This window comes from Lontra canadensis, unplaced genomic scaffold (assembly GCF_010015895.1).
Source record: "Lontra canadensis isolate GAN:19392208 unplaced genomic scaffold, GSC_riverotter_1.0 scaffold43, whole genome shotgun sequence".
NCBI classification, from domain to species: Eukaryota; Metazoa; Chordata; class Mammalia; order Carnivora; family Mustelidae; genus Lontra; species Lontra canadensis.
The window spans coordinates 15,368,977-15,391,416 of NW_022631037.1; the positions used below are offsets into that span (position 1 = coordinate 15,368,977).

At 44.4% G+C, this 22,440-nt stretch overlaps 3 protein-coding genes across 5 annotated transcripts in view; 1 reads left to right on the forward strand and 2 right to left on the reverse strand.

The window, feature by feature from the left end:
* The first annotated feature begins 13 nt into the window (after positions 1 to 13).
* On the forward strand, positions 14 to 6,280 carry KLHL10 (kelch like family member 10). Its single transcript, XM_032871796.1, has 5 exons — positions 14 to 378; positions 3,335 to 3,824; positions 4,543 to 5,160; positions 5,470 to 5,619; positions 5,844 to 6,280. The coding sequence occupies exons 1-5, from the start codon at positions 185 to 187 to the stop codon at positions 6,216 to 6,218; spliced, it is 1,827 nt and encodes a 608-aa protein (XP_032727687.1). The 5' UTR covers positions 14 to 184; the 3' UTR covers positions 6,219 to 6,280.
* A 532-nt stretch (positions 6,281 to 6,812) lies between these two features.
* Positions 6,813 to 17,427, reverse strand: KLHL11 (kelch like family member 11). Of its 2 annotated transcripts, XR_004384279.1 has the most exons (3): positions 16,819 to 17,427; positions 10,240 to 11,898; positions 6,813 to 8,291 (listed from the first exon to the last, which is right to left on the reverse strand). XR_004384279.1 is itself a non-coding variant. In XM_032871629.1 (2 exons), exons 1-2 carry the CDS (start codon positions 17,361 to 17,363, stop codon positions 10,317 to 10,319), a joined length of 2,127 nt encoding a protein of 708 aa, XP_032727520.1. In that variant the 5' UTR covers positions 17,364 to 17,427; the 3' UTR covers positions 6,813 to 10,316. The 2 variants fall into 2 exon arrangements, 1 of the variants encoding a protein (XP_032727520.1); XM_032871629.1 differs by having other exon boundaries at positions 6,813 to 11,898.
* Positions 17,428 to 18,513: 1,086 nt separating this feature from the next.
* ACLY (ATP citrate lyase) overlaps positions 18,514 to 22,440 on the reverse strand; it is a 42,283-nt gene continuing 38,356 nt past the window's right edge. For both annotated transcript variants that reach the window (XM_032871628.1, XM_032871627.1), the window contains 5 exons: positions 22,294 to 22,437; positions 21,233 to 21,346; positions 20,785 to 20,867; positions 20,406 to 20,482; positions 18,514 to 19,495 (listed from right to left, as the gene is read on the reverse strand). In XM_032871628.1, coding sequence (XP_032727519.1) covers positions 19,401 to 19,495; positions 20,406 to 20,482; positions 20,785 to 20,867; positions 21,233 to 21,346; positions 22,294 to 22,437 — 513 coding nt within the window. In that variant the 3' untranslated portion in view covers positions 18,514 to 19,400. The remainder of the gene's footprint in view (positions 19,496 to 20,405; positions 20,483 to 20,784; positions 20,868 to 21,232; positions 21,347 to 22,293; positions 22,438 to 22,440) is intronic.

Genomic DNA, 22,440 nt, shown 5'->3' on the forward strand with positions numbered 1-22,440 from the left:
ACCTGAGGCCACAATCCTGAGAGTGATCTCACTGCGGGCCCAGGATTCTGGAACTTGGGCTGCCTGATGGGCCCTATATGAAAGATGTAGTAGGGAAAAGGAGCGACAGCAGGCTAAAGGGGCCCCCCACAACCCTCCCCAACACCCTAGGAGAGCAGCCTCTCTCCGCTGGTCCCAGGGTGCCATGGAGATGGAGAGCGCGGCGGCCTCCACACGTTTCCACCAGCCTCACATGGAGAGGAAGATGAGTGCGATGACCTGTGAGATCTTCAACGAGCTTAGGCTAGAGGGCAAGCTCTGCGACGTGGTCATCAAGGTCAATGGCTTTGAGTTCAATGCCCACAAGAACATCCTCTGTAGCTGCAGTTCCTACTTTAGGTATAACAGGGTTGCCAAACTAAGCCAAAGGGGGACTTGGGCTCATTCTGAGACATTTTGGTTCATTTCATGTATCCCACCCCATCATCTTCAGTTAGGGACGCTGTCAAAATTCTGGGCTCCCCTAGCCTGGCTCCTTTGTCTTCTGAAGAGGCACGACTAGGGCCGGAGCCGCCTCTCTGCTTTCCAACTGGATTTCAGCCAACTCTTAGTGGGCAGGTGCTTTTTTCCTTTGATTCTCACCCAAACTAACATTTGGGAAGGTTGGACCCCCATCCTGGATTTCCCACTTAAACCTAGAGGACAGTGCTGCCCACCCTTGTGCCCCCATCCCAGTAGAGACTATCTCAAACAGGGTGATGAATTGACAAGGATTGAGCAGATGGGAAGGAGGCTGCGGGAAGGCCCAAGGAAGTGTTTGTCAAAAGTTAAAGGGAGTTTGGGCCACAAGCACTGGGACCCAGGAAGCAGCAGAGCTATTTTGTTCATGAGCTGAAAATGTTTGAGTGCTCAGTTCCAATGAACATGATACATGTGTTCCATCTGTTGCTAAAAACTCTCATTTCATCTAGACCTACAACAGGGTCTACAAAAGACCAGGTAGTGAATATTTTAAGCCTTACTGGCCATACAGCCTCTGTCACAATGACTGTCCTCTGCCTTTATAGTGGGAAAGCAGCCATAGACAATACTAAATGAGAGGGCATGGCTGTGTTCCAATAAAAATGATTTATGGATGCTGAAATTTGAATTTATTATAATTTCCAGGTGCTGCAAAACCTCCCCACTTAAAAATGTAAAAAATGGGTGTCTGGGTGGCTCAGTCAGTTAAGTGGTTAAACTTCTTGATTTCAGCTCAGGTCATGATCTCAGGGGCCTGAGATCAAGTCCCGTGTTGGGCTCCAAGTTAGGCGTGGAGCCTGCTTAAGATTCTCTCCCTCTCCCTCTGTTCCTGCCCCCCAACCCCACCCCACCCCAACTCTCTCTCTTTAAAGAAAAATGGGGGGCTCCTGGGTGGCTCAGTGGGTTAAAGCCTCTGCCTTCGGTTCAGGTCATGATCCCAGGATCCTGGGATCAGGCCCCGCATCGGGCTCTCATCTCTCTCTCTGTCTGCCTCTCTCTGCCTACTTGTGATCTCTGTCAAATAAATAAATAAAATCTTTAAAAATAAATAAATAATAAAATTTTTTTTTAAAAAAAGTAGAAAACATTCTTAGCTTGTAGGTGGTACAAAAATAAGAGGTGGACCAAATCTGGCCCAGAGGCTGTAGGTTTGCAGACCCCTGCTCTAGGGAAGAATCTCATTTCCAAGCCCATATTCTCTTAAACCACCTGGAAAAAAGAGGAAAAACTTGTCAGGGCAGTTTCTTCTGTCTTGTTCAACACCTAAAAAAGTACGTAGCTATACAGTAGAAGCCCAATAAATAGTTCTGGAATAGTACACTGTCAATAATTATTTATTGAGTGCCTATTTTATGACAGGCACTATTGGGGTACTAGAAATAAAACACTGAGTAAAGAGATAAACATTTGTTTTCTCATGAAGTTTACCTTTTAGTAGGAGGAATAGGCATTCAATAAATAAAAAAATAGCAGATCGCAAGTGCTAGGTGGAAAAAAGGAAGGTAGGGAGATTTTATTTATTTTTAAGGATTTTATTTATGAGAAAGAGAGCACACACACAAGCGGGGTTGGGGGCAGGCAAAGGGAGAAGCAGACTCCCCTCTGAGCAGAGAGCCCGATGCAGGACTCAATCCCAAGACCCTGGGATCATGACCTGAGCAGAAGGCAGATGCTTAACCAACTGAGCCACCCAGACGCCCCAGGTAGGGAGATTTTCAATAGAAAGGTGGTGATTTTATATAGGATGGTTTGCTGACAAAGGGACATTTGAGCAAAGACTTTAAGGGGGATGTGGGAGTGAGATACGGAGATCTGCAGCGGGGAGCCTTCCAGGCAGAGACAACTGCAGGTACAAAAGGACCAAAAATGAAACACCTCTGGTGTATTCAAGGAAAGCAAGGCTGGTGGGACTGGAATGGAATGAGGGGGACAGTGGGAGGAAGTGTCCAGAGAGGTATTACTGGTCTAGATCTGAGGACTTTTGTACTCCCTGGCAAGCACTTTGTATTCTACTCTGAGCAAGAATGGATGTCAGCAGAAGATTTTGGGTGGAAGGGTACATAAACTCATAAGGTGGTTGGGGTATGACTGTAAGCCCTGGCAGCATCAAGGGCAGAAGCAGGGGCATCCATTAGAGGGTTACTCCCAATCATCTAGGCTGGAGATGGTGGGGGCTTGGACCAAGGAGGTAGCAGTCAGAGGTGAGGAGTGATCAGATACTGGGTGTGTGCTGGTTGAACAGTACTTATTAAAAAACCATCTTGCTCAAGTTTAATTTTTTTTTTAAGATTTTATTTGTTTATTTGACAGACAGAGACCACAAGTAGGCAGAGAGGCAGGCAGAGAGAGAGGAGGAAGCAGGCTCCCTGCTGAGCAGAGAGCCCAATGTGGGGCTCAATCCCAGGACCCCGGGATCATGACCTGAGCCGAAGGCAGAGGCTTTAACCCACTGAGCCACCCAGGCGCCCCTCAAGTTTAATTTTCTTAAGCAAGATTGAGATAGAAGACATCTAGGTCTTATTCCTGGCTCTAGGTCTTATTCCCGGCTCTAGATCCTAATTTTTCCACCCACAAAATAGGGAAAAGTTCTAGTTTTCATGAGGATAAGGAGAGTGACCAAAGTCAAAGTTCTTGGTAAGGTTCTCTTGCCCACTGTATAAGATGCAGAGTCTGCCCGCCCCCTCCCCTTCCTCACGCCAATTTATTTCTAACATACTCACTGTGTACTGTTTGGGCAATGTCCAAACTCTCCTCGACGAAAGACAGTGGGAGGAGAACCTGTTAAACTGGAGAGAAATATTTCAGTGGCTGCTAGTTTCTTTCTTTTTTCCAGAGCTTTGTTTACAAGTGGCTGGAACAACACTGAAAAGAAGGTATACAACATTCCTGGCATTTCCCCTGACATGATGAAGCTAATTATTGAATATGCATACACCCGGACCGTCCCTATCACACCGGACAATGTGGAGAAGCTGCTGGCTGCCGCAGACCAATTTAACATCATGGGTATTGTCAGGGGTTGCTGTGAGTTCCTCAAGTCGGAGCTGTGTTTGGATAACTGTATCGGCATCTGCAAGTTCACGGACTACTACTACTGTCCCGAGCTGAGGCAGAAGGCCTACATGTTTATACTGCACAACTTTGAGGAGATGGTGAAAGTCTCGGCCGAGTTTTTAGAGCTCTCAGTCACTGAACTGAAGGATATCATTGAGAAAGATGAGCTCAACGTCAAACAAGAAGATGCTGTATTTGAGGCCATTTTAAAATGGATTTCTCATGACCCCCCAAATAGGAAGCAGCATATTTCAGTTTTGCTTCCCAAGGTCAAGTTTAGTTATTTTTTGTGGGATGCTTAGTTGCTCATGTTTGGTTCATTTATCCCGGAGGGACTGTGCAAAGAGCCACATTCAGCTGTTCGGCAGATTCTGGGGCTGTATTCACATATACTTATATAGAAGGCTACTATTCTGTGGAATTCTGCAGGGTTTTTTCCTTTCTTGACATTGCTAGCTTCTTCTACCTCATTTATATTCTTTGACCAAAATTCTCCCTGGCAGTGGGGGAAGGAGATGGCAAGGCCTTCAAAAGAATTCTAAAGGGCCTTCCTTTCACCCATTTTTATTCTGTGAGTTTCCCCAAACCCCAGGTAGAAGTGGGATAGACACCAAACTGTATTATATACAATTACAGCCATTTGGTGCTAATCTGTGTTATTTTATACAGAGAAACATAGATGTTCAATGACTGAACAACCACCACAGCTTCCTCTGGTCTGATAGTACTGCCCAGGGGCCCAGGAAGGGGCTAGCTCTGTGATCATTTGAGGTCCCTTCTATCTAGTTCATTCTCAGCATCCAAATGTATACCACCTCCGCAAAACTGTGAGCTGTAAGTTTCAAACTGCATTTAACTGTGAGCTGTAAGTTTCAAACACAAAATATGACCCTGCTGCCACGCAAAGGCAGACTGTAAGCAGGGAGATATGGAGATGGGTTTTCCAGATAGCCTCACCTCATCTCACTTTCTGTATTTCTTTCTTAGGTTCGCCTGGCCCTAATGCATGCTGAGTACTTCATGAACAATGTGAAGATGAACGACTATGTCAAAGACAGTGAGGAATGCAAGCCAGTCATCATCAATGCCCTAAAGGCCATGTATGACCTCAACATGAATGGACCCTCTAATTCTGACTTCACCAACCCACTCACCAGGCCCCGCCTGCCCTATGCCATCCTATTTGCAATTGGTGGCTGGAGTGGTGGGAGCCCCACCAATGCCATTGAGGCATACGATGCTCGGGCAGACAGATGGGTGAATGTCACTTGTGAGGAAGAGAGTCCCCGTGCCTACCACGGGGCAGCCTATTTGAAAGGCTACGTTTATATCATTGGGGGGTTCGATAGTGTAGACTATTTCAATAGCGTTAAGCGTTTTGACCCGGTCAAGAAAACGTGGCATCAGGTGGCCCCGATGCACTCCCGACGTTGCTACGTCAGCGTGACAGTCCTCAGCAATTTTATTTACGCCATGGGAGGATTTGACGGCTACGTGCGTCTGAACACTGCTGAACGTTACGAGCCTGAGACCAACCAGTGGACGCTCATCGCCCCTATGCACGAGCAGAGGAGTGACGCGAGTGCCACAACACTCTACGGGAAGGTAGGACTGGGGGGGGCGAAGAACATGTCCAGAAGTAATGCTCTTCTTTGTTTTGGGGGGGCAGGTGGAAAATAGAAGAGGCAGCACTCACTTTGCAGGACTAACTCCGTCCTCAAACGACGAAGTGGCCCTTTGTAACTATCCTTTAACATTTTACTCATTAAAAAGCGATGTATGCACACACAGGAGAAAGAGTGATCGTACAGGCTGGCATCAGAAGGGTTCCCCTCATCACCGCCACATACACACCCTTTCTTTCCACTCCCCAGTGGTGACGATTTCAGTAACCTTGCGCCTCTCTCCACACAGGTCTACATATGTGGCGGTTTTAACGGAAACGAGTGTCTGTTCACAGCCGAAGTGTACAACACTGAGAGTAATCAGTGGACAGTCATAGCACCCATGAGAAGCAGGAGGAGTGGAATAGGCGTAATTGCTTATGGAGAGCATGTATATGCGGTGAGTTTATCTTGTATCACACCAAAACGATAACCCTAGCTTTTTTGTTCGCAAATAGGTTTACGCTGCTAAGCATTTGAAAAGCATTTTTTCCCTGTGGAAAATAGTGGAAAGAGGGAGGTATGAAATCACTGGTTCCCCGCCCCCACCCCCAATGGTAGGCTCTTCCTCTGTGCACAGAAGCCATGGCTAACAGTCAACCGTGTTTCCCTTGCTGTCCATAGGTAGGTGGCTTTGATGGAGCAAATCGACTTAGGAGTGCAGAAGCCTACAGCCCAGTGGCTAATACTTGGCGCACAATCCCCACTATGTTTAATCCTCGTAGCAATTTTGGTATCGAGGTGGTAGATGACCTCTTGTTTGTGGTGGGCGGCTTTAATGGCTTCACTACCACCTTTAATGTGGAGTGCTATGACGAAAAGACGGACGAGTGGTATGACGCCCATGACATGAGCATCTACCGCAGCGCTCTGAGCTGCTGTGTGGTGCCGGGGCTGGCCAACGTCGGGGAATATGCGGCTAGACGGGACAACTTTACAGGATTAGCACTGCGAGATGAAGTAAAGTACTCCGCTTCGACAAGTACCCTACCTGTATGAGCTTCTTCATTTAGCTAATAAAAAGTCTAAGCAATAAGAATTACTTCTTTTTTTAAATAAATGCAGTGTTTAAACTTGTAAGAGTACTCAGAAATGTTCAACTTAAGGGAGCTAAGGGTTGGATGAACGAGGGAGTAAGAGGGAAGGAAGAAAGCATTTACAACCAACAGTGCATCATTAAAAAAGAAAAATCACACAGTGCAAACCAGCTCTAAAGAAATATGTTTATTTAAAACTTACATTGAGACAATTAATAGCTTCAACACAGAACAAGATAGATTTAGGAACATAAAACAAGCTATTTTACAATATAATGTCTCAAAGCCTCCTAAATTCTACATCTCCTCTGACTTAAAGGGAGAGAGCCAAGATTATATTTTCAGTAGAGAAGGGGCTTGGATACTGATAGTCCAAAAAACTCACGGTGTACCAACTTGAACTAAGTATGTATTTTACAAATAACTCAATGAGCCCTAGCACATCAAGCAAGCCTAATTTTTCACAAGTGCATTATTATGCAGGAGGATTAAGTTCACAACAAGTGCTCTACTGTATGTGCTTCAATGTCAGACATTCGTAAGTGATGCTACAAAAGCCCTACCAAGGTAATCAACAAAGCCGTTATTTGGCTATCTAATTAAATTCCTTGAAGCAAGATGACTACTACATTATGTTACTGTTATTGTATTACTCACTCAACTATGAGCTGTTTTGTTTCCAATGACCAGAACACGTTATGATATAGGTATTATAACAGCAACAAAAATGGACTATTCTCAAGAAAGCGACAAACCGGAGTGGTGGGCCGCGCCAAAATGTTTGAAAATTAAAGGAGAGACTGAACTGCTTCTCAAATATTCTCCAGTTAAATGGCAACCTATAAATACCCTATTTTTCTAGTGAAGGCAGAGGCCTTGCTTCACAATTCTGTGGACTTTCAAAAGACAGGAAGTGTGGCCCATATGCCCTTTTTATTTAAGCTTAATTAGATGAAAGTACAAAAAAAGTCCCTTTAGTTATGCTTGTTAGGCCAAGTAACTAAAATAATACAATTTAGCTTATCTACCTACAGAATAGTGTCTTATTAGAACAATATAAAGCAGAGAATGAAGTATTTAAAACACAGCACATGCTACACTAGTCAAGAAACAAAGAGGAAAAGAGTGTGCCCTAGAAACTGCCTTACCAGCAGCCTGAAGAGTTTAAAAAACAAAAGCACACAAATCTTTGATAAACACTATCTTTCCAACTTCAAACCTCTGTTTTTTCTCTCTCTATATATAAAAGTCAGTATTTTAAAAGTTTTTGGTCCCAACAATACTATATAAAACTGAGTGACCAAAACAAAACTTCATCATGAAGTCAATGAATTGAGATTTGTTAGCAAAATATTTTTGAATTGGCACAGCAAAAGCAAAGTTGGATATCAAGATATACAAGACTAATCATGCAAACTGCAAGTGAGAGGTATTACTTAAACACTAAGCTCACGACTGACATTCTCAATAGATACCACAGATTTGTTTTGTTAAAACCATGGTGGGGTAGGTATAGTTAAGCAATATCCATTCTAAGATAGAAGTAGCACTCAAAATTATATATAGGTATTACTTTTTGGTATAATCAATTCCTCTTTTTTCCTTCCACAAAACAAAAACAAAAGCAACAACGAGCACACAAGGTCTGCTGAATATGTGTTAAGCTGTCCTTTTTAAAGCTATATTTTTAACTGCTTAAATTACCAAACGCATTCTTTAAGTTTTCATCAAAAAGGAAACTTCTTTCCCCAAGAGCCATTTTAGGATTGTGATCATAGTCAGAACCTTTCTAAATACTCTGGAAGTTATTTCCAGTTTAGATTCCAGAATGTCAGCCTTGAACAGATTTAAGCAAATCTGGTTTCCTTCCTTATTAACAAGTTAGTTAGGATATTTCAGAAACACAAGTTATTGATGTGAAGTCACACATGTGAATTCAAATCTGAAAATTAGAAATCTAGTTGTCAGGAAAACCTGCACACATCATGCAAGGAAGGACTTACCCCTTCTTTTCAGCCATGGCCTAGGCAGCCTGCTGAGTTAAAAAAAACAACAGTTTCAATCAAGTGTTCAAAACCAGATTATACCTAAATCTTAGAGGAGTTAAAACTTGTCACATCCCCTGAAGAAAGACCACCCCCCAAATAACTTGGTAACAATGTCTCAGAAGACAACTCTGAGATAAGATCCAAAAACCTTAAATCACACCTTTTAGAGAGAAACTGCCACTGTAGTGAGCTACTAAATTATTTCACCACCACCAAGAAAAGGAAGCACTAGCTACCACAGTCTATCAGGGAGGAGAGTATCACTCAGTGAGCTTCTCTGTCTCATTTGCATAGACCTCTCTCAACTCAGAATTAGCATTTCTCAGAAATGGCTTTTTTCAAAATAACTACAAATGGAAATTGATAAAATGGTAGATGTGGCATAGGATAATATATCTTCATACAGAAATAGGACTTGAAGTTTACTACCCCACCCCAACTGAAATGAAATGGTTTTAAAGCGGATTCCAACATATTTATTGACAAACCGTCCTAGGCAGGAATGCTAATTTAGAAATTTCAGGGAAGTTCTTGGTATAGAGTCCAAGGGCTAAATATTAATAGTCTTGCAGCAAACTGAGAGCCAAAATTTTTGGTTGTGCTTTTTTTGATATTTGATACAATAAGGAGGTTAATTATAACGGACCAGGGGGAAAAAATCACTGCACTTGGAATTCAATACTTCTAGAACAGCATTCTGGAATGTCTAAGGAGACAGACATTCTGAAAGAAACAAGAAACATATAATGGACCCCTTTTGCAACACATTAGGGCAAGAGTCCTCTAAGCTAACTGAGTGCTAATTCATATAAAGCTTCGGAGTGCGTTCGAGAATTGAAAAAATGCATAAAATAAATAAAAGGTAACTAAAGCAATACATTTTTAAGAGCCATAGTTGTGTACCTAAATTTGGTATTCCAGGGTCAAAGTTCCAATAAAAGTCTAGGGCAACTGGATAAAATAGAACAACCAGGGTTGAGAAACAATAAGGCTTCTCTTTAACCAATTTCTCTAAATTGTCACTTCCTTCCCATTTTGGAAAACGTTTCTTTTAGAAAGGAAGGAGGATTCTATCCAATATACATTAGAGCAAAATTTAAAATTGAAGGCATTAAGTGTCGATTGTCATAGGCATTATTTACACTCAGTAATTTATCCTCAAATAAGCCTGCAACTCCTGAAAAAGTGTTTAAATGTTTTAATGCCTTTCATTGCTCAGTCTATACGAACAACACTTTTCTTCTTCAAGAAACAAATTTCACATATATAACTTCCTCTGTATTAAACCAATCAGCTAAAGATCAATACTCTTGTCAACCACCATCATCTCAGAGCAATGGCTCCAAGTCTGTAACAGTTGCTGAAGAAATGAAAAATATTCAAAAAATAATGAGCCAATCACAAATTTCTCATCAGTCATCTCTTCTAGAAAGAAACAACAGAATTTCTAGATAAACACATACAACGAAACACCAATGCAAATATTCTGAAATCATCTTGCTGAAATATTGTGCTTTTCCCTTCAAATCTCAGTTCTCACTATTGCACACACCTCCTGCAGATGAGGGCTCACTGCATAAAATCTGCCCTTTTCAAAACCAGCCATTCAGGAAAAAAATCAAAAGGAATATCAAAGTAAATGTGCAAATAAACTGTTGCTTAAAGCATGTTCAAAACAGTAAGTCCCTAAGACAAAGGAGTTTTAACTTGTTGGCAGAAAAACAGCCAAGTGACTATCCCTGGTTTTTCCACTTGTCATTCGTTAAGATCTCATTTAGCTGGCACATCTCACACAAACCAAAGACAGAAAAAGACTACAAACCAACAAAAGTTATCACATACTAAATCGAGTTTCCCATTCTTCAGTTTTTTAACTATTATTTCCTTTATACGGGGCAATAATCAGTTTAGGTAGAAAATAAGTTATCGACATACTTTTGCAAGTAACAGTCTGGGTCTCCTCAGCCTCACGAAACAGGTACAACTGTTTCAAGCTGCACCTTTTAGAGAGCCTAGCATTCGATCTGAGAGCTCGGCACTCGTCGCATGTTTAGGGCGTGCCGATGTATTTCTTGCATCTGTCTGATCCGGTCCTTCTGCCACATTAAGTTTTGAGGCATAGGATATCTCTGTGTGCCATGCAAGTACCGGTATGGGATTCTTATGTGGCAAGCCGTGGCTCTACAACGCGGCTGTGGCATGGGAGGAAGAAGCATCCACCGCTTTCTTTCCGCACAGTATCGATAGGCTTCCTTCCGATACTGTTTGTCAATATCATCACTGTTTTTCCAGCCTCCGATAATGAAAACGTCATCTTTGTAGTAGCAGATGGCTGCTCCTTCGATGCTTAGGACTTCTGGAGGTAAGCTTTCAAGGATCTCATCGGAAACTTGACTGGCAATTTTTCGTACTGCCTCTTCATTTTCTAAAGAATAACTCTTAGGACAGCATGATGCTGTCTGATAAAAGTTTGAGTTGACCACAGACATTTGGAAAAAACAGTAATTGTCAATAAGTGGCAAAGATTCCACATCTTGCCACTGTCGAGTCTCTGTATCATAGCATGTAATTACAGCTTTTAGTCCATCTTCCGTGTCCCGGTCCACAGGAGTGCGGGCAGCGATGTACACAAACCGGTCTTCAATGGCTAGCGCTTTGACATCTCGAAGAATCTTTGGTGCAGACTCCAAGTTGTGCCATTTATCTAGCTCGGGATTATAAACAGTCACATCTTTAAAGCCAGGACTAAAGTTGCCATGTCCTCCAATGCTGTAGAGCTTCCCTTTGACTTCTGTTAAGCCAAAAGAATGCTTCCTTGTCATCAGACTACACACATGTTCCCATGTATTCAAATTTGGGTTGTATCTTTCCACAGTTTTAGCAAACCCTGGCTCCATTGATCCAGCAACATACACATAGGACTCTGTTACTGCTACAGCATGTCCATCAAGGTGATTATGAATATGGGGCAGGTTTACCCATCTGTCCTCATCGACAAAATATCCCACACATTCACTTAAATAATCCCCTCCTTCTGACACGCCTCCAATAACCATGATCACGTCCATGTTTTGCCCATAGCGAGGTAATAATGAGACATGAGAGGCGGGGTGCTGGAAGGTGCCAGATTGTATGTTTTCAGCCCTCAGAGCATGCCTCTCTACTGCATCGGCCACTAACTTGACGCAAACTTCATTATTGGCCACCAGCCTCTCTGGTTTGACATGCCGAGTAAGGTAAGTAGGTTTCATCTGGGACAATCTCAGCAACTTAAAAAGTTCTTCAAAGTATCTTTCTCTCTCTTCGGCATTTCTCTGAACCCACTTCAGAACTGTTTCAAAGAGAACCTCCTCGGAATCCACCGTAATTTCTAAGTCTGACAGCCAGTCTCGGATGAGATGGAAAGGTAAAGTATAAAATTCTTCATCCTGAATTACTTTGTGGAAATTTCTCCGTATCATATCGGCAGCTTTCAGAGCAAGTTGGCTCAAGGTATACATGTGAGCTAAGCTATGAATGGCCACACAATTGGAGAGATGAAGTTTTTTCTTGAGAAATTCTCCACAAAATTCTTTTAAACGAATTAAAAGGAACCTAAACATCAAGAAAAAGAAATTTTCAAATGTGCATATTTTTTGTGGTTGCATTTTAAGAACATCTGAATTATACAAATTAAAATGGTAAGCTTTATCTCACGTTATGCCCAACATCTGAAAAAAAGGCAAAGCTCCCCAAATTAAAAAAGGATTATGCTGAAAAGTATATTTAAAAGCATAAAGTCATCTCTATATAGGATATACTTTATTTGTATTATATAGTTTATATATAATTATACATGATACATACAACACACACACAGTGGAGATTTCTTCATAATGTAAGGTTTCCTGAACATATCCTTCAATAAAGTACAACCGAAAAAAACAAATATATACAATTTCACTCATATGTGGGACTTGAGAAACAAAACAAACGTGCAGAGAGAGAAACCAAGAAACAGACTCCTTAACTATAGAGAACTGATGGTGGGGCACCAGAGTGGCTCGGTCATTAAGCATCTGCCTTCAGCTCAGGTCATGATCCCAGGATCCCGGGATTTAAAAAAAAAAAAAAAAAAGAACAGATGGTTACCAAAGGGAAGGGGGAGGTTGAAATGGATGATGGGGATTGGGGAGTGCAGTTATCATGGTGAGCACTGGGTAACGTATAGAATTGTTGAATTACTGCTGTACACTTGAAACTAATATAACACTGTATTTAACTATACTGGAATTAAAATAAAAAACTTTTTTTATTTTAAAGATTTTATTTATTTATTTGACAGAGAGAGACAGTGAGGGAGGGAACACAAGAAGGGGGAGAGGGAGAAGCAGGCTTCCCATTGAGCTGGGAGCCTGATGCGGGGCTCGATCCCCAACCCCCAGACCTGAGCTGAAGGCAGACGCTTAATGACTGAGCCACCCAGGCACCACTAAAATAAAAAACTTAATAAAAAATAAAATGCAATAGTCCCACGCTTTATTTTTATTGGCAAAGGCACAAATCCCAATCCCAATTTGTCTATGCCATTCCTGTCCTAATCCCTGGTCAATCAACTGCCTTTTCTTCAATGACGCAGGGTCTCAGGGAAGATACTTTATTAGGCCTTGACTAAGTGGTACAGGAGCTGTGGCTCCTGGGGGACTATGTCTGCTCGAATATCAGAAGGAACAGCAGTGGAAGCCTCCCGTCAGAGATTTTAATCTCCTCTTCCCCAGTTTTCTCCTTGGGCAGCTGCCAATGGGGGGTCGGGGGTTGTGCTGGGAGGGTCTGGCCTGAGCGGGGTTCTAAAGTGGGGGTGGGGGGGTGGCAAGGCAAACTCAAACAACAGTAACAAAGGTATGAAAGTGGTTTGGCATGCAGCTGAGGAGAAGCTGTGTGCTCACCTAAATTCACTGACACATACTCCCTTGCACAGGGTGTTTGGAAACACTGCTCTATGAAAACAACAGCTAGCATATACTAGGCATTTGCCATGTTCTGCGCAGTGTGCTAGACAATTCCTGTTATTTCCTTGAAAGGACCCTTGAAGGAAGGTATGATCAACAGTATATGGGTGGTAGGGAGAGGAATGTTGCCTCAGAGATGATGGGTAAGATTAGATGTGATGGTTGTAAGACACTCAGAACACTGTCTAACACCAGGCAGCTGCTAAAGCAGATGGAGAGAAGTTAAGAATTTTAAGTAAACTGCCTGGGGCATTCTCTCCTCACCTCCAATTCCCCTATAAAGCAGGGGCAAATTTGAAAAATAAGCCCACACAACAGACATAAACATAGCTTGAGTGATTCCAATGACCCTTCTCTACCCATTTTCATTCAACAAAACTCCCTCTCTCAGATCTATACCTGCCCCCATCCCTCCTCACCCTCTAATGAATGACCCAACCTTGGGCTTTGAGAAAACAGAAGCAATCAGGCAGACATTCCATCTCCCCACCACCCAATCTGCCTGCAGGTCTATCCTATAACTCTGCATTCCCAGTCCAACTTTTCCATTTTAAATACGGGTTCTGTCCCCTTCTTGGTTTTAAGGGCTTTGCTCTTGCAATTATTCCTCCAATTCTATAACATCAATTTCTCCTCTTCTTCTGGTTCTTTTTTTTTTTCAGCACACAAACAAGCTCAAATATCTCCTATCTTGGCGGGGGGGGAGACCTCCCCTGACTCTTCCCCAAATATTTCCATGTGTATCATTATTCTGACCCTCTTTATAGGCTCTTGTTAATGCGATCAAGGACCTCTCTTATTGCCAAATCCAACAATCTATTATGGTTGACAGAGGTGACATGCTCAGGCTACTCTCTCCTCTACACTCTGTTGAGACCCATCTCCTCTGCTGGTTCCTTAACATTTTGGAACCCCAGGATGCAATCTTTTTTTTTTTTAAGATTTTATTTATTGGGGCGCCTGGGTAGCTCAGTGGGTTAAAGCCTCTGCCTTCAGCTTGAGTCATGATCCCAGGGTCCTGGGATCGAGCCCCGTATCGGGCTCTCTGCTCAGCGGGGAGCCTGCTTCCTCCTCTCTCTCTGCCTGCCTCTCTGCCTACTTGTGTTCTCTGTCTCTGTCAAATAAATAATTGACAGAGACAGAGAACACAAGTAGGCAGAGAGGCAGGCAGAGAGAGAGGAGGAAGCAGGCTCCCCGCTGAGCAGAGAGCCTGACATCCCAGGACCCTGGGATCATGACCTGAGCCAAAGGCAGAGGCTTAACCCACTGAGCCACCCAGGTGGCTGCCAGGACTCAGTCTTGCCCCTTCTCTGTCTATACTCTCTCCCTACGTAATTTCATCCAGTTCCATGGCTTTAATTACCATCTATATGCCATATTCCTCCCAATCCCTAGCTCCAAATGTTCTTATATCCATCCACCTGCCTCCTCAGACACTCCCTGGGCCAAAACCAAACTCCTCATCTTCCTCCCAAACTTGCTTTCCTACATTCTTCCACGTCTAAATAAATAAATAAACAAATAATCCTATCCTACCAATTGCTTGGATCAAAAAAACTAGCAGTCTTTTCCCTTATACTCTACATCAAACACATCAGCAAATGGTCCCTTCTACCTTCAAAACGTATCTGGAATTGAAGCGCTAATCACCTTTACTTTTCTTTGATCCAAGCCTCTACCACCATCCCAACCTCCTAATCTCTCTGCTTCTGCCCCAGGAACCCCATCCTTTTTTCAACATGGCAGATTCTTCAAATCAGACTGCATTGTTCCTCTGTCCCCAAAGCAAAATTCTTCAAATCAGACTGCATCATTCCTTTGCCCCCAAACCTTCCCATCTCCTACTCTACTCTTACTCTTACTCCTTTCGCAAGCTGCAAGCCCTCTGGAACCCAAGCTCCATGGAAACTAGACCCATCCCCATCACCACCCTGAGGGGCCTCTCCCACGCGCCTCCACCTGCATCTATCTGATGGAGCCACACTGGCCTGCTATTCTCTAACATCCAGATAAGCTCCATCTCACGGCCTTTCCAACCTGTGTTCCCTACCTAAAACACTCTTCACCTCATCCCCTTCAGTTCTTTGCAAAATGCCTTCTTCATTAGACATTCTCTATGTATTAAAAAACACAGTTCCTCTCCACCAGCACTTTCTTTCTTTCTTTCTTTTTTAAATTTTATTTATTTGACAGAGAGATCACAAGTAGGCAGAGAGGCAGGCAGAGAGAGAGAGGGGGAAGCCGGCTCCCCGCCAAGCAAAGAGCCCGATGTGGGGCTCGATCCCAGGACCCGGAGACCATGACCTGAGCCGAAGAGAGGCTTAACCCACTGAGCCACCCAGGCGCCCCTCCACCAGCACTTTCTATATGCCCTTACCATGCTGTACTTTTCATCAAAGCTGTAACAATCATCTGACATGCTATCTACCTTATTATTTTTTTTTAAGATTTTATTTATTTATTTGACAGGCAGAAATCACAAGTAGGCAGACAGGCAGGCAGAGAGAGAGAGGAGGAAGCAGGCTCCCTGCTGAGCAGAGAGCCTGATGGGGCTCGATCCCAGGACCCTGGATCATGACCTGAGCGGAAGGCAGAGGCTCAACCCACTGAGCCACCCAGGTGTCCCCTGCTATCTACTTTACTTACTTATAGTCCATCTACTAAGGTAAGTGCATCGAGGAAAGGGGCTTTTGTCTGTTTTGTTCACCACTGAATTTCCAGCACCGGAGAACCCAGTGTCTGATCTGATGCGTAACAGGCACTCAATAGGTACTTGTTAAAATAATGTACCTGTAACATAATACTGCCAAAACAGACTCCTCCACAACTCTAAAAATGGCATTCACCTGCCTCCTAACCATTCTCTGAAACATCCATTCCTACCCCTCACAGTCCATTTCTCACAGCAGCAGAATCGGCCTTTATAATAATTAAATCAGGAGATTTCTTCACCCAGCTTCCCATCGCACAGTAAAAAAATCAAACTTCTTATTTCAATGTGTTTCACACACCCTTCACAGACTAGATCCAGCTCCGCTGGATATTTCCTTTAGTTCTTTAAGCCAAACCGGGTCCTGCCAGAAGGCCTTTGCGCTATCTGCCTGGAATGTCCATTTCCCATCTTTGCACGGTAGGGCTTTCTTGTCATTTGGAGGTCGGTTTTAATATCACCTCCTCAGAAAGGTCTTTCTTCAACCCAAGCACTATCCTTTCATCCTTTTTAAATGTCAACACAGCACTGATCACACGCAGACTTTTTCATTGCCTTTGTCCCTCCACCTGGAATCTGAGCTCCCTAAGAGCAGGGCGCCCTCGTCAGACCGGCCGCTGCATCCTCAGTACCCCGTGCAGCGGCTGCCCAACAGCACACAGCTGGCGCTCAATAAGTATCAAACAAATGCATTTCCTCGGGGCTCCCTCCGGTCGAAACCCGTAGGCACTGCCTCCCCCGTCCCCTCCCTGGATGCGACCCTGAGGTGGGGGACATCTCCATCTCCCGGCGCGAGGCCCTCCGCATCCCGCCTACCTGTCGGCCAACTCCAGCACCTCGTGCACACTGCCCGTGCTGACTCGGATGCGCCCGGTGTACATGTATTCGATAACGGCTTCCACCGTGTCGGGCTCGGGCCCCGGCTCGGAGCTCCACTTGCGCATCTCCACCCGGCCCGAGCGGGACTCCGAGAACTGGCCCGAGAGTAGGGGCGTGAAGTACTCAGTGGCAGCAGCCAGCACCGAGCGGTGGGCCCGGAACTCGCGGCCTCCCGCGCCGCCGAAGCACAAGGTAATGTCGCAGAAGAGGCCCTGGCGCCTCTGCTCGTTCTGCCTCCAAGACAGCTCCGAGCAGTGAGAGCTGCACTCGAAATCCTCGGCCTCCGGGCCCGGATCGCCCCCGCTCGCCTCCATTGCAGATATGCCGGGCCCAGACCCGAAGTCCACCGTGCCGCTGCCTCGGACTTCGGCGGCCAGCCCTGCCGAACCGGCGGCGGCCGTCTCCATGCTCTCCATCTCCAGCACTTGAAGAGATGCGGCTGCTGCGGCCGCTGCGGCCGCAGCCACCGCCGCCGCCGCCATCTTGACGACGCCGCGCCCGACCTCCGCAGTCTCGGAACGATCCAGCCGTTCTGGTGCGACACAGAGGGATTCTGGGAATAAATAGTGGGCGCGGGGCGGAGCCGGGTGCCCGTGGCGTGCGCACGCGCGGCCGCGCCCGCCGGGAGTTGTCCCACCTTGGAGAGGGCTCAACGGTGCTGCTCCCCAAGACATCCCACACGCGAGTCTCAGTGGGAGGGTGGCTCGTCTCCTGCCCCTTAGAGTGGCATGCTCTTCCTGGTCATTACGTACCAAAAGCCACCCTCGATCATCAACCCGTGGTTAGTGTCTCGGGTGGCAACAGTGAACTACTTTAAACGAAAGACACAAGACTTTAAAATTTAAAATGAATTTAGATTTAAAATGAATTTGGAGTAAACGTTACCGAGACCCAGCTAAGCAGATGAGGGTGAGCAAGTCACTTAGTATCTCTGAGCCAATTTATCTTCTATAAAAATGGGATAGTATCTATGTTGGGAGATGGCTGTGAGGATTAAATGAAATGATTGTGTTTTACGTAGTAATCCATAGTTACTGTTGCATACATACTTGTTAAAAAGATGAATAGAAGCCACTTCGGGGGGTTAAGCAAGGGAGTGGCTCAATCAGATGAGTGTTTTAAGATATCACGAAATAATGAAAAAGTGGCACTAGGGGCACTAGTTAGACCAGAGATGGATGGATCAGAGTGATAATGAAAGGATAAACCCATAGGAGGTGGCAACCAGAGAAGTGGAGGAAAGGATGACTCTCTTTGGCTTGAGTATCTGGGAAGAGCTTTGGTTCCTCTTCACTGAGAAAGGGAGAGGTACAGATTTAGGGGAGAAGATAGGGTTTTTGTTTTGTTTTTAAATTTCATATTCATTTTTTTTTTTTTTTTTTTTAGTAATTTCTACACCTGGGCTTGAACTCACAACCATGAGATTAAGTCCCATGCTCCACTTGACTGAGTCAGCCAGGAAACCCCTTAAGGGGTTTTCTTTGAAGCTAATGTTTTGATTAGTTCTTTCTTTCTGTGTCTATGTGTGTGTGTGTATGAAGAGGTGGATGAACATTTTTAAAAATGACATGTAGAAAACTGTATAGTTCAAAGGAATACAGAAGAAAGGATATGGAGGACATGAGTCAGTAGTGTGTCTTCATTGTTACTGATAGTTTATTGAAACCAAACTGGTAATACAGAGAGGAGACAGAGGTGGCAGCTGCCAGAATCTTGGTGGATTACAGATGCCAACGGGCTGGAGATGAGTCCTTGAACTCACACTTCAGTAACAGACCGATAAAACAACTGCATAAATACAGGGAACGAAAGACACAAGACATTTCACAGCTTTTCGCTTTGCATTTGTTTTAAACATATGTATGTTACAACTTTACATTTTAAATTACCATTCCACATATTTTTTGACAATGGCTAAGGATGCAATGGTCCCATCCCGCTGACATAAGCAGAGTTTGGTCTGCAATGTACATTTCAGTGAGATACCAAACAAACCCTTAACACGTAACACATAAAAAGATCTTTAAAAATCAGATTAACACAATGCTCTTCGGGTTATATGAGGAAGAAAGGGAAGTGGAAAAATAAGACCTTAGGGATGCTTTCAACTGACGGTGTCTTGATGTCTTAAAAAAAGTTTCATTCCCTTCCTCCAAGGGGGGAAAAATTTTTTTTTTTAGCTAATGGAAAAAAGAAAGCAACATCATAACACCTTACAATGAGGAAACACACGATCCTTACACAGTGCTTAGATGCTTCCATGTAATAAATACAGCATGTAGCAGAGCAAAAGTCACAATTTATTGGCTTGGTTTTTATTTCTATGCTTATAAAAAAAATACTAAGCTTCTTTGTGCGGACTGAACAGTGTTAGCCTGTGGCTGTCTTCAGTGCCTGTACACCGTGGCTGTTGACATTCCAGGCCCATCCTAGAGCAAGCTCCCGTGCCAGCTGTCTGCACACTGTTTGTTTCCCAGGGGAGTAGTTCCTCACTTTACTGCAACAGGGTTCCTGGTTCATTACATGCTCATGTGTTCCGGAAGAACATATGAAATATCATCCCACGGGTGACGATAGAGCCCCTGCTTCAGCCTCTTCTGATCGAGATAGTGTCCTGAAATATGGAGCAAAGGCATCTTTTTTTTTTTTTTTTTGAAGATTTATTTATTTATTTATTCGACAGAGAGAGAGAGAGAGAGAGAGTGAGCGAGAGAGACAGTGAGAGAGGGAACACAAGCGGAGGGAGTGGGAGAGGGAGAAGCAGGCTTCCCGCCGAGCAGAGAACCCGATTCTGGGCTGGATCCCAGGACTCTGGGATCAGGATCTGGGACTAAGGCAGATGCTCTACTACTAAGCCACCCAGGTGCCTCAGGCATCTTTTGATACAAAGTTGCTGAGTCTGTTAAAAGTTTGGCAATGGGGAGAGGATAAGGACAAGAAATCTTCCTAATACCAAAAAAAAAAAAAAGAGGAAGTAAATCCAGATCCACTGCATAAGTGGATGGCAGCCTGGGTAAAAGGCAACGGTTAGATTTCATTCTGTTTTCCTGGGCTAGCAGTCAGTCCTGTCCGAGAACAAAGGAACAAAGAATAAGGGGAAGTTAAAGTAAGAAAGGAAGGATTAGGAACAATGATGGAGATAATGTGACTCATAGAAACTTGCCAGATAGGTTAAGTGTTATAGCTGAACCACGGGGGGAACCAAACCAAACTGAATTTTTCTTCTCCTTTTTTTTTTTTTTCCAGTATTTTATTTATTTGAGAGTGAGCGAGAGCAAAAGAGAGAGAGAGAGGGCGAGCATAGCACAGAGCACGAATGGTGGGGCAGGGCAGAGGGAGAGGGAGAAGCAGACTTTGTGTTGAGTGGGGAGTCCACGAAGGCTTGGATTTCAAGGACCCTGGAATCATGATCTGAACTGAAGGCAGACGCTTAACCCACTAAGCCCCCAGGTGCCCCCAAATTGAATTCTTTTTTTTCCCCCAAAAAATTGAATTCTCAATAACAGCAACAACTACCAACTCACCAATGAAGCCCATACTCCTTCCCAGCACAAAGATGCCATTGAGGGCTCCAATGTCAATATATTCATCAGCCTCCTCCCTGTAACACACAATCAACCTGTGGTTTTAAAACGGCTCACATGACCGCCCTCCTCCCCACAGGCAGTACAACTTCTGCCCTAGAACGAGACACTAGCTCTCTTTGGTTTCAAAGCAGAGAAAGGGTGCTCTGGGTGGTAAGAGTAGAGATAATTTTTGTTTTCTTTATGCCTCTCCATATTTTCTAATGTATTCTCTGTAATTAGTATTCACGACTTTTAGAACTGGAAGGAAAAAAAAAAAAAAAGCTGGTAGGAAACAAGCATCAGTAATTGTTAAGAAGAAAACAGCCACAGAGCTCACCGGGTAAAGGACCCACAGTTTCTAAGCATGTCTACAAACGCAACGCCGATGAAACCGTCTACGTTCAGGATAAGATTTGGTTTCTGGGAAGACAAAAAATTCAAAGCACTTATCATTATTTCTCATTTTCTCTTTGTAAATTTCCACTATTACTACTACTAACCTAACTACAGATCCTGACCACAATTTACAAACCTCCCACCAAAACATCCCGGCTGGTTAGGAGAGGAAGTGTCAGTTTAACTCCCAATGTCTAGCAGAGGACCCAACACCTCGCTGAAATGGGATACGTATCTGTTGAACTTAGCAGTGCAACAGAAATAGAATTTCCCTGAAAACCAGGTTTGATTTTTGGCTGCACAATCAAAATGTAGGCTGGCTCTTGTTTTCCCCCAAGTAATGCACCCACAGGCTATGATTTGGGAATTAGGGACATTTTCTCTTTTACCTTTGAGGTGGTAATCTTCTCGACTTCCAGCGCATAGTCAAGCAGAGGGGTGGCGGGGAAGTGCTGTTTGACGTAATCCTTGAGGATCTGCACACGCATGTCTGGGTTGTTTATCTAGAAAGTGACCCAAAGTTACAGAGGAACCTACCCTGATACCGCTATTAAGAGACATGTCTGGGCTCATGCCACAGACGAACACAAATGACTATATCACAATCGGAAGGTGAGTTTCAGGGACCTGACCCACGTGTCGGATTCCATGTGGCACAAGTGATGACACTGCTGTGGGGCTTAAGGTTTCTAAAGTCTATTATGTCACTAACAAGGAACTGAGACCTGGAGATGTTAACTGCATTTGCCATAGGCCACGGCCTCTGTTTAAGCAGCAGGGGGCCGGCGCTCATCTACTCTCCCACCGAAAGTCTTTGGTTCTGGCCACTAACTATGCTGCCCACTAGTCAGCAGCCTCATCAAGCTGTGACAAAGTTCAGCAGAGTTCTTTTTTCAACTGGCAAGCACTTACTGGCGTGGGGCAGCAGAGCACCCCTGCAATTTTAAGGAAAGCCCTGGACCTGCCATGCTTGGGGCCACACCGTCTACTAAGAGACATAGGCTAAGCAATAACTGATCAGCGTTCAGGCACCAGCCGACTCCCAATACTACAGTGACCTCCAGCTCCCAAGCAGAAGGCGCTGCTCCAGTCCACAGCGCAGGGCCTCTTTCAGAGACAGTCAGAACCCTGCTGCCACATTCAGGCTTTTGGGTTGTTCCCTTCCTGGAGTCCACATTTAGCTAGCATGTCTCTTTACTAAGGGAGGAGGTCACTGTGGCTGCAAAGCCTGGGTGGAATGTTCCTCAGAAAGGAACAGTGTCTCTGATCCTCATGCAAAGCTGTTTAAGGGCATTCTGTATTATAATGGAAAAATTGCTATCTTATTGACAGCTGTCAACACAGCCAAAGCTGTGCAGGTTATGAGTCAGGAGCCTGGGTGTTCCCTGCTGGAACAATGCTGTCCCGTCACCATCCACCTGTACATTCGTTCTCAAGAGCCACAACTTACTGATTTCACTCGGTGACCGATGCCCATGATCAGCTTTCCTTCCTTCTTCATCTTGTTCACAAACTCCATGGGAATAATACCGCTGTCAAAGGCTTTACTGAACATCTTGGCAGCAGCATCCAGGGCACCCCCAAACCGGTCCCCCTG